Genomic DNA, 11,380 nt, shown 5'->3' with positions numbered 1-11,380 from the left:
TGAAATTTGTGTCAGCACGTCATAAATAGAACCTGGCAGCAGTTTTCTGTCGGGATTTGTTGCGCCGCACTGCTCACGTCCGTAGACACGGTGTAACATTGGTTTTGCTTTGTTTCACAGAACTAATCGTTGCCTGGGTTGCGTACGTATATGTGGGGCGGAGCTATCAAAATAGGGGCAAGACCCTTTTGGGGTAGGGGCGTGTTTGTTTTGGTGATTTCAAATATCAACATTGGCTACCAGAAATCACTTACTCTGCATTTAATGGACAAATCTGAGAGAGTTTGGCCAAGTGGTAAACAGTGTCATAGAGAATAAGATTGAGAATAAGAATAAGTGAACTCTTAATTGTTTCCTAATCCTTAGCAATACAATTAATAAACCATTTGTCTAATACACCCTTATTCCCTTTCATAAATGTGTTTTACACAAGGTAAAACAATAAATAAATAATAAAATAATAGTTACTCTCGGGATCTTAAAAACAAAAATGCCCACACTGACACCCATTGAAACTGCAATAATTAATGCCAATGCCATTTAAGCATAAAACCATGCATTCTTTGTTAAAGGCTTTCATTTGGTTATCAAGGCTTCAAAATTTGTATGTATGTATGTAATGTATTAATTAATTAATTAATTCATTCCTATTTTCCACCTGCTGATAGCACCATATTCTCAGGTTTGGTCTGTGGAGCAAATAACTGGCTTTTTTATAATTGTGTGGTGGTATGTACAGTATATCAGAGTGTGGTTGTATGTGTTTGTTGAGAAATTTGTGCGTGTGTGAATGGTAATTTTAAAATTGACACTGCATCAAAAAAATTAAATAATTCATTCATTAATTAAAACAATAATTCATCAAAATCAATGTTGTTTCTAATCACTGATTTATCCAAGACTGTAATAATCCCTAATAAACTAGCATTTAAATGATTTTATAAAGAATATCTCTTTGGATTTGAGACTTTAGTCTTTGCAACTTTACAGATCTTCTTTATGCACCAAGAGCTTGTAACACTCCAAAGAGAAAGGAAAAATTGAAAATCGCATCATATGACCAATTTAAGAGGCTTGAACTGAATAACAATATTGAAAAGTGCCATCTAGTGGCCGTATTGTTATTTCTCATTATTAAATATGATTATAGCCAACAACCCCCATGTACAGCACAGCGGACAATAACCAGGGCAACACAAAAGAAAATGGCATGATATAAAACACACAAACAACACAAGGCAGTTTCAAGTGTTTTTCAGATTTATTCTGTGTCTGAGGACACCGCTTCAGTGGTAGCTCTGGAGACTAAGTCCGCTCGGCTAGAGCGCATGCGTTTGTCTGTAGCTGCGGTGAGCGATCTTTGGCCAGTGACAGAGGTTTTGTTACTCCTGATGAGTACGCGTGGGTCAGCGCTCACCACATCGCTGTTACTACCCTCGTCTTCCTCATTCTCAGTCTCCTCTTCACTCGGGCCTTCCTGAGGCTTCAGTGTCTCGGAGCTGAACTGGCTCAAAGGCTTTCCGAGGATTCCAAAGCTAAAGGCAAAGCAAAGTAGATACAATCAGACACCAGAGACAAAACCGTCACATACTATGCAGCACTTATGAATAATTAAACCATTGCATGATCAAGTATTACCTAAGAGACTTCAGCTGCTCTTTAAGCTGCTCTTTGAGCTCCTCCATCACCGCCTCTGAATCACAGTCTTCAGTCGAGGGCACTTTAGGACCTCTGAAGCGCTCAAACAGGTGAGGGGCCTTTTCTTGTGGAGTAGGCAGCAGAGAGACCATCAGCGGGGAACGCTGGGTTATGATTTTGTTTAGGGGAGGAAGACGGTTTGACTTCCTGGGTTAAAGGTCAGGAGACAGAGAGTGAGGTATGAGAGAGAAGACAGAACAGTAAAAGCCTAAATCTTCACTTAAAGTTGCTTGCACACAAAAGTCGAACAAGTTACATCAAATTACTCGCAACACTTCACAAAGGCAAGACAGAACCTTTTAAAATCTCTTCATTATTGTATGCATACATAACATAGGGTGCATTTTTCAAGTAAATTAAGTGTTAATTTTATTCTATTTATTATTAAATAATAAAATATCTAAAATAAAAATAAACCAGTCAATATTTTCTACACATAATACAATATTTTACATAATTAAAACAATACATTTAAATCTGAACTGAAATTATATTCATTATATTTTAAAACTAACATTTTAAATTCACAATTCTAAATATAATATTATTTAATAGTAAAATATTTATCAATCAAAATAATATGAAATCATTTGCATTAGTCATAATAATTTCTGTTAATTAGATAAACATTATTAGACTACATTATAATTTCACCCAGTTGTCCTGTGTTTTTGTCGGACTATGCCACTTTCTCACCAGTTATTCAGTGATGCTTGTCGGGAGTTCAGAACCTTAGACTGACTCCTCTGTGAACTCTCCTGGTCTTTCAATCCTTTTTTTGATTCATTCAGGGCGGGGTTAAACATGTTTGAGCCAAACAAGCGTCCAATCTCCATCCGAATGCCCTTTAGGCCCCGCCTCTCAAAGGTCACCCATGCAGCATAGCTGTAAAAGCTGAGGAGACACTGAGGCAGAGGAAACACACACTAATGCCATCATGGGAAGGATATATGAACTCTTAGAACTGAGGTTAAAGGGGTCCTATTATGCTCTTTTACAAAGTCTTGATTTTGTTTTGCTCTCATACTAGGTTGTTCGAAAAACACATTATTTACATATTTTATTTACATTATTACAACACCTCTCTCCCCAGTCTGGCATAAACGGCTCGAATAGTTCCTGTATCAAATGAAGGCCCTTCTCTAGTGCAGCTCAACCAGGTCTCGTCCCATTCGTCGATCTTTGTGATATCACAAATCCCGGAAAATGTGCGTTGTAGTCCAAACGAGTCGTTCGTTGTAGTTTTTGAAAAGTGATTTCTGTTAAATAAAATATCTCCTTCTGAAGTGGACTTTGAGCTTTGTAACTTTGCAGATCTTTTTTATGCTCAAACAGCAACATTACAGACTAACTAAAGTTGAAAAAGTGAAAAAGCATAATAGGACCCCTTTAATAATATTGAAATACATGGTATTCAAAGATCTCTATTTAACTTTTGCGTCTTCATGAATCACATATGGTATCAGTGCACAAACCTCATTTAGTTGCATGTCACGGTCAATGGACGCATTTAAGGACATCCTGATTCTGTTGACATAAATCGGGCATGCTCTCATCCATCACATTGGTCAATAAAGGGATAGTTCACCCAAAAATGAAAATTTGCTGTTAGTTTACTCACCCTCAGGTCAAATATGTAGGTGACTTTTTTTTTCTTGAGTCAAACAGTAAAGAAGATTTTAGCTAAAACTGTGGTGATTCATACAATGCAAGTCTTATTAAATTTTTTTAAAAAGCATATCAAGGAACATAAAATTAATACCCGTGGCTCTTGGTGATATATTGAGGCCTAATGAAGTGAAACGATCATTGTGTGCAAGAAACTGTATGTAATCCAGAGCCTCAGGCAAACAGTCCGGAGTCCTGTCTGGTTCACGAACGAATCATTCTTTTGAACCTAGTTGAAACAGTTCACCAAATCACACTCATACCTGTGTATCTGATCCTATGATGAATGAACTCATTCAGTGCTTCAGTTCCTCCAACAGTCACTGAACTGAGGAAAGAAGACCGATGAGCATGTGTTAACCCAACACTAGACTGAAGGGGCCAAATTACCGTTTTTATGGTTTCTCTTTGTTTATGTAAAAAGGTGAGCTGCTGAAGACTAGTTTATTCACTTTATATGCTTTAAGGCCTTCCCACACTGAGCACGAAAAAGCGAAACGAATATCGGACGCGATGACGCGCTGGAATAAAACAATAGATTTCTATGGATGCTTCCACATAGACCGCGAACATTCGCGCACCGAAAATGCGAATTTTCTTTTTTTTTCGAACCAGTCTGACAAATCTTTTCAGTTCACAAAGCGAAATCACGGGCCGTCCAATAAGATTTTAGCTAGGATCACGTGACCGGAGCAGTTTCGAAAACCAGTGTAAACAAACATCGAAGAAGAGTATCCCGGATAAAAGAAGAGAGTATTGAGCAGCGGACGATGTTAAATCCATTTACGAGATAAATATCTGAGGAAAAATGCATTGCTGGTCGGCGCCACCTAGCGTGCAGGCGTGAATTAGCAGAAGGCGAACAATCGTTTCACGTTCGGTGTGAAAGCACCGTTCGTCGGCGATTCACCTCGCTTTTTCGCATCACGCTCAGTGTGGAAAGACCTTTAGACATGTAAAACATCCATGTTTCACATCCATGATTTCACATCATTTTTGGGTGCTTTAATTGAACCAGTTCATTAAAACAAGCCTTTCCGAAAGAACCAGTTTGCGGAAAAGAATGGAATTTCCCTGTTCCCCGAGGCTCTGAATTACAGGTAATAATGTTGTAAATAATCTTCAGCTTCTTGCACAGACCGATTGTTTCACTTCATAAGACCTCAATATATCATCAGGAGCCACGGGTATTCATTTTGTGTTCCTTGATGTGCTTTTTTTATTAAAAAACTGTGCAACCAATAGCTTGCATTTTATGAATCACCAAGAACCACAGTTTCAGCTCAAAATCTTCTGTTCTACTGAAGATAGAAGCCACCTACATCTTGGATGGCCCGAGGGTAAATAAAAAACAGCAAATTTTGGGGTGAAATATTTATTTTAAGACAGCAAAAATACACATACTTTATATGGCAGATATGCTATCAGACACTGTTCAGACCTGTCAGAAATTTGGTTCTGATGAGGCAGCAGCTTCAGCTGCAGCCTGAAGTAACAGACGGCAAGCTGCCTTTGTGCCAGCTCCAGCTTAGCAGTCATCTGCGTCTCAGAGTCACTGAGTAATGATGGCCCGCTGGTAAAGCAAACGTCACAGATGAATGAGATTAAAAAGAGCTGTGATAGGTTGCTGAATAGGTTTCAGTAATTAAGCACTGTTCCTTTAATAATCTCATGCTTTTTCATATGGCTTTATACCCAGCTCCAAATTCAAACTCACGCTATGACAAACGTTGGTTTTTCCTCCAGAGCTTTCTTCTCGAAGTAGCAAGAAAAGTAGAGCAGGAGATTGGCAAGAAGCTCATCCAGCTCTTTGCTCCTGTGAATATTTTGGACAAAAATACTTGGAATCAAAAAATACACATACTTTATATGGCAGATATGCTATCAGACACTGTTCAGACCTGTCAGAAATTTGGTTCTGATGAGGCAGCAGCTTCAGCTGCAGCCTGAAGTAACAGACGGCAAGCTGCCTTTGTGCCAGCTCCAGCTTAGCAGTCATCTGCGTCTCAGAGTCACTGAGTAATGATGGCCCGCTGGTAAAGCAAACGTCACAGATGAATGAGATTAAAAAGAGCTGTGATAGGTTGCTGAATAGGTTTCAGTAATTAAGCACTGTTCCTTTAATAATCTCATGCTTTTTCATATGGCTTTAAACCCAGCTTCAAACTCACGCTATGACAAACGTTGGTTTTTCCTCCAGAGCTTTCTTCTCGAAGTAGCAAGAAAAGTAGAGCAGGAGATTGGCAAGAAGCTCATCCAGCTCTTTGCTCCTGTGAATATTTTGGACAAAAATACTTGGAATCAATTAGCTGCACTAATATAACTACAACTAAAGGAGTAAAAAAAAAAAGAAGTAAAAAATGATGTATATGTATAAAAATGTAAAAGCCATCCTCCTGTTCATATTCATATCGCTGAAATGGTTTACTAGAACAGTCTTGAACACATAAGCATGAATTCCTACCGGTTCAGCAGGCGATTTTGCCATAACTCACTCAAAATAGATTCACCATAAACTCCGGAACTGGAGGCATCCACGGTATCCTAGCGACAGCCGGTGACTGACGGCAGACTGTACTACGTGTGACGTTCCAGTGGCAAGCCACGCCCATCACGCACAAATACTTCTTGTTATGAACCCGATGCGTTTGCGAAGCTGTCACCAAACTGGAAAATTTAGTTAACATATTTGAAATCTTATCAAATATTTACAGTGACTGATGCAGATTCGTTTTAAATGCTAATTCGCCTGTTTTTTTCTGTGTCAATTAGTACAATGCCACAAAAGTGACATCAAGATATAATTGTTTTAAAGTTACGTTTAGCATCAGCGTTTTTATTAGCCAGTGATAGTCCGTTAAGAAGCTCATCCAGCTCTTTGCTCCTGTGAATATTTTGGACAAAAATACTTGGAATCAATTAGCTGCACTAATATAACTACAACAAAGGAAGTAAAAAAAAAAGAAGTAAAAAATGATGTATATGTATAAAAATGTAAAAGCCATCCTCAAACAGTATTAAAACAAAATACACAGTAAAATAAAAATAAAACTCACTTTAGCAGGAACAGAAAACGTGGAGGAATGGGAAACATGTCATTCTTGTGTAGCAAACAGACTGCTGCCACTGTAACACATTAAATGTATATTAAATCATCCTAGTTATGGGGAAAATACCATTTTTCATGGCTCATATTGTTTTCATTATGTAGCAAAGTGCATGGACCTACATTTAACATTCTGAATTGTGACACATTCCATTTGTGAGCGTTTTATTGAGGTCTTGAAGGCATCCAGTTGAGCGGGACGCACCGTATTCCTTTGAAAAAGGAAACTGAGTAAATCAATTGCTCAGAATAACACATCCTGCATAATGACCACCGTGAACAAGACAAGAGTACGTTTGCCACTTCTCCAGAGGCTTTCTGGACTGCCCTTGGGATTTAGATGTATTTGTTTTTTTCTTCTCTTTCACCTCTTCTTTGGCTTCGAAACTGCAAACAAAAGAAAACTGAAGTACTGATTTTGCTTGTGCAAAAAAAATGCTAAAAGTGACAGATTGTTAAAAACATCATAGTAAAATAGCAGTTAATAAGACATAGCACCATCGTCAGTTTTTACCGTATGAACTCCAGGGTTTTTGTTTCATCGTTCCAGTCCCAACGTCCAGAGGAAGGCATTGTTATCTGTTATGCAATAATTAGTGGGAAACAGGTAAAGCCTTCATTTTCTCTCTTGACCATATTAATGAATATGCTCTTCTTAAAGTTAGCTGATCATTTATTATTATTTATTTTTTAACAATAATAAAAATAATTATTTACTTTAAAAAGGTTATTTTTTTCAGAGCTAGGCCTATCTCTTTGACTGGGATTTGTCTGTCATTATTACTCTGTCGCAAATATTCAACTACATTTTCATAATATATAACTTTACATAATTATTTGGTTCTGTATTTTACACTAATGAGACCATATAAAAGTAAATAGCTAAACAAACAGATACATCTATACATACATACTGTACATATCTTGCTAAAACTAAATTAGCAAATAATTACATTTGCCCTAATAATATATTAAATGATGTACCATCGTCATGTACATGCTAAACTCATAACTAAATGTTACAAGTTATTCATAAGCGCACATCTCCGTGATCCTTCCTCAACAATTAAGTTAAACAAATCACAAAACAAACAGTACGTTAGCGTGCAAATGGCTGCTTATTCTAAAACACACTCGGTCTGTTCATATTCATATCGCTGAAATGGTTTACTAGAACAGTCTTGAACACATAAGCATGAATTCCTACCGGTTCAGCAGGCGATTTTGCCATAACTCACTCAAAATAGATTCACCGTAAACTCCGGAACTGGAGGCATCCACGGTATCCTAGCGACAGCCGGTGACTGACGGCAGACTGTACAAATCAAATGATAAATACAAGAAAACTGATTATATTTTGCTTGCTGTTACAACAGCGTAAATGATTATCAGTGTGCCTGACCTGGCTGGATTGCTTTGGCAGTAACTTTGCAATAAGTTCTCTGATGTTGGCAAAAGTCGGACGCAGAGTTGGTTCCAGGCTCCAGCACATTTTCATTATTGTGTACCTATACAGGAGGTCAAGCCGCTTACTGTATATAGATTTGCTTATTATTTATTGTTACTTTCCCAAAACTTTACAAATGCATTTAAACTCACATTTCTTGAGGGGCAAAATCTGGTTGTGGCATGTGATAACCGTCTTTAATCATCTTATAGAACTGTGCATCAATCACAACATTGGGATAAGGACTCACACCTAAAAACAGAAAACACAGTAACACCAACAAAATGTATAGTATTTTTTAAGTTTTCTTCAGTTCATGTCCTTTAAAAAAAAAAAAAAAGGTTAAACAAGGCAATTCATTTACCCAAGGAAAAGATCTCCCACAAAAGCACACCGTATGACCAGACATCACTCTGTACCGTGTAAAGACATTCAAATATGCTTTCAGGTGACATCCATTTTACTGGCAGCCGTGCCTGCAGAACCAATACAACACTATGTAAAAAAAAAAAAGGGATAATATTTTTGATGAAGTGACTTTTAGAGATGTGAAAAACGGCGAAAAGATATTTACCAACTGCTACTCTGAACGCAATTTCTATATTCATTTATTTACCTGTATGCCCATATTTTTGGGTTCTGTGTATATATGTATGTATATATATATATATATATATATACACACACACACACACAATTAATCATTTAGCAGATGCTTTTGTCCATATACTTACAAAAGAATAACTTTTTTTCATACAGGACATAAACGGTCAAAAGATTTGTCAGAAGTGTACAAACAGCCATGGAAGGTTGGCTGTTTCTTAAATTCTTGCAGAAAATATTTTACATCCACTATGCAGACTAGAGGCAGCGATCTTTCATGTTTGAACTGAAGCCAATGGAAGGCCATTTCTGCCATGGGATAAAAAAAAAATTTAAAAGGTAATTGCAACTTTTTTTCTCACAATTCTGAGATTTAAAAAAAAAAGTCAGAATTGCGAGATATAAACTCAGAATTTGCACAAATGCAAGTTATAAAGCCAGAGTTGCAGGATATAATATTGCATATATGTGACCCTGGAGCACAAAACCAGTCTTAAGTCGCTGGGTTATATTTGTAGCAATAGCCAAAAATACATCGTATGGGTCAAAATTATTGATTTTTCTTTTATGCCAAAAATCATTAGGACATTAAGTAAAGATCATGTTCCATGAAGATATTTTGTAAATTTCCTACTGTAAATATATAAAAACTTGAAAGCTTATTTATTCAGGTTTCAGATGACATATAAATCTCAATTTCGAAAAATTGACCCTTATGACTGGTTTTGTGGTCCAGGGTCATATATATATAATATATCCCACAATTCTGACTTTGTAACATGCAACTGCAAGTTTATGCCAGGCAGTTCTGAGGAAAAATAATAATTGCAAATTGTAAACTTGCAAATGCGGAAAAAAAGGCAGAAATAATGACAATGTGAAAGAAGATTGTTTAAAATCTTTGCAAATGTATAAAAACAAAACAAAAAATATCACATACAGGAGTATTCACAGCCTTTGATCAATAATTTGTTGAAGCACCTTGGGCACCAATTACAACCTCAAGTCTTTTTGAGTATGATGCTACAAGCTTGGCACACCTATTTTTGGGCAGTTTCTCCCATTCTTCTTTGCAGGACCTTTCAAGCTCCATCAGGTTGGATGGGGAGCATAGGTGCACAACAATTTTCAGATCTCTCCAGAGATGTTCAATCGGGTTCAAGTCTGGGTTCTGGCTGGGCCTCTCAAGGACATTCACAGAGTTGTCCCGTAGCCACTCCTTTGTTATCTTGGCTGTGTGCTTAGGGTCGTTGTCCTGTTGAAGATGAACCTTCGCCCCAGTCTGAGGTCCAGAGCGCTCTGGAGCATGTTTTCTTTAAGGATGTCTCTGTACATTTAATCGAATGTAGTTCTTATGTAGTTTGAGAACTGAGAAAGACCATTCCATTAATAGGTGCAGCATCATGGCCACATAACTTCAGGAGTGCATTATCTCTCTAATAATTTTAACCACACATCAAGACATTGTTAAGATGATTTATTTCAAGACATTTGTCATGTTTCCGTCCTGAAATCTCGTGTTCATAAAAAAGGTGGAAGACATGGAAATACTTTGCCATTTTTTACCCTATTGTTTGTTATATTTATTTGCTCAATGTCTTCTGGGGTTTTTGGTTCTTTTACTGTTGTAGATAGCCCATAGTATAACAAAAATATTATATATCTCTTCATTGTGTTTGGACGAGCGAGCATAGGCACGTGCCTAGAATGCCTATATGCGTAAATCCGGCCCTGTTTGGAATTGAGGTTCATCAGACCAGAGAATCTTGTTTCTCACAGTCTGAGAGCTCTTTAGGTGCTTTGAAAAGTGGGTTTTCATGTGTCTTCACTGAGGAGAGGATTGAGTTTGGCCACACCGCCATAAAGACCAGACTGGTGGAGTGTTGCAGTGATGTTTGTCCTTCTGTAAGTTTCTCGCATCTGCATATTTGATCATGGAGCTCAACTAGAGTGACCATCAGGTTCTTGGTCACCAGTCTAGACAAGGCCCTTCTCCATCAATTGCTCAGTTTGGCCAAGAGGCCAGATCTAGGAAGAGTCCTAGTTGTTCCAAACGTCTTCCATTATAGATAATGGAGGCTACATGCTTCTGTGAAACTTCAATGCAGCTGAATTTTTTCTGAAATCTTCTCCAGATCTGTGCCTTGACGCAATCCTGTCTCTGAGCTCTACAGGCAGTTCTTTTGACCTCAGGGCTTGGTTTTTGCTCTGACATGCACTGTTAACTGTGGGACCTTATATAGACAGGTGTGTGCCTTTCCAAATCAGGTCCAATCAACTGAATTTACCACAGGTGGACTCCAATCAAGTTGTAGAAACATCTCAAGGATGATCAGTGGAAACAGGATGCACCTGAGCTCAATTTTGAGTGTCACGGCAAAGGCTGTGAATACTTTTGTACATGTGATTTTTTTCGTTTTTTATTTTTGATAAATTTGCAAGGATTTCAAACAAACTTCTTTCACGTTGTCATTATGGGGCATTGTTTGTAATTTTTTGAGGAAAATAATGAAATGAATCAATTTTGGAATAAGGCTGTAACATAACAAAATGTGGAAGAAGTGAAGCGCTGTGAATACTTTCCGGATGCACTGTACATTCTAATGTACATTTTGAATAAAAAAAGAGAATACAAGAAAAACTAACTTACATTCCCCTTTACTACATAATTCAAGTCATTCATGATGTCTCGTGCAAGGCCAAAATCACAGATCTTGACAACACGGCAGTCGGCCACAAGAATATTCCGTGCAGCCAAATCTCTGTGAATACACTGATCATAAACAGCATTAGAAAATGACAGGGTACCAAAAAACACACTATATATAAACTCCTTATAATTAGTCATACTCTAAGTA

At 37.5% G+C, this 11,380-nt stretch overlaps 1 protein-coding gene and 1 pseudogene across 2 annotated transcripts; both read right to left on the bottom strand.

The window, feature by feature from the left end:
- Positions 1-1,248: 1,248 nt before the first annotated feature.
- LOC107713163 (protein phosphatase 1 regulatory subunit 36) lies at positions 1,249-7,785 on the bottom strand. Of its 2 annotated transcripts, none has more exons than XM_016518594.1 (11): positions 7,726-7,785; positions 6,987-7,051; positions 6,767-6,859; positions 6,596-6,684; positions 6,423-6,492; positions 5,538-5,636; positions 5,268-5,399; positions 3,174-3,225; positions 2,395-2,603; positions 1,639-1,845; positions 1,249-1,535 (listed from the first exon to the last, which is right to left on the bottom strand). In XM_016518594.1, exons 1-11 carry the CDS (start codon positions 7,747-7,749, stop codon positions 1,262-1,264), a joined length of 1,314 nt encoding a protein of 437 aa, XP_016374080.1. In that variant the 5' UTR covers positions 7,750-7,785; the 3' UTR covers positions 1,249-1,261. The 2 variants fall into 2 exon arrangements, with proteins under 2 accessions (XP_016374080.1, XP_016374079.1); XM_016518593.1 differs by having other exon boundaries at positions 7,680-7,748.
- LOC107713121 (macrophage colony-stimulating factor 1 receptor-like) overlaps positions 7,760-11,380 on the bottom strand; it is a 21,882-nt pseudogene continuing 18,261 nt past the window's right edge.

Source organism: Sinocyclocheilus rhinocerous, unplaced genomic scaffold (assembly GCF_001515625.1).
Source record: "Sinocyclocheilus rhinocerous isolate Xijiao unplaced genomic scaffold, SAMN03320098_v1.1 scaffold387, whole genome shotgun sequence".
Taxonomy (NCBI): domain Eukaryota; kingdom Metazoa; phylum Chordata; class Actinopteri; order Cypriniformes; family Cyprinidae; genus Sinocyclocheilus; species Sinocyclocheilus rhinocerous.
This window is presented reverse-complemented; position numbering and strand designations above follow the sequence as displayed.

Bases quoted from the DNA above. Each gene is read 5' to 3' on its own strand.
- LOC107713163 (XM_016518594.1), bottom strand. From the start codon at position 7,749: ATGCCTCCAGTTCCGGAGTTTACG. The intron at 6,685-6,766 runs GTACTCTTGTCT...CCTTTTTCAAAG, and splicing joins CCTCTGGAGAAGTGGCAAAC to GAATACGGTGCGTCCCGCTC. The intron at 2,604-3,173 runs GTTTGTGCACTG...CCTCTGCCTCAG, and splicing joins GTGACATGCAACTAAATGAG to TGTCTCCTCAGCTTTTACAG.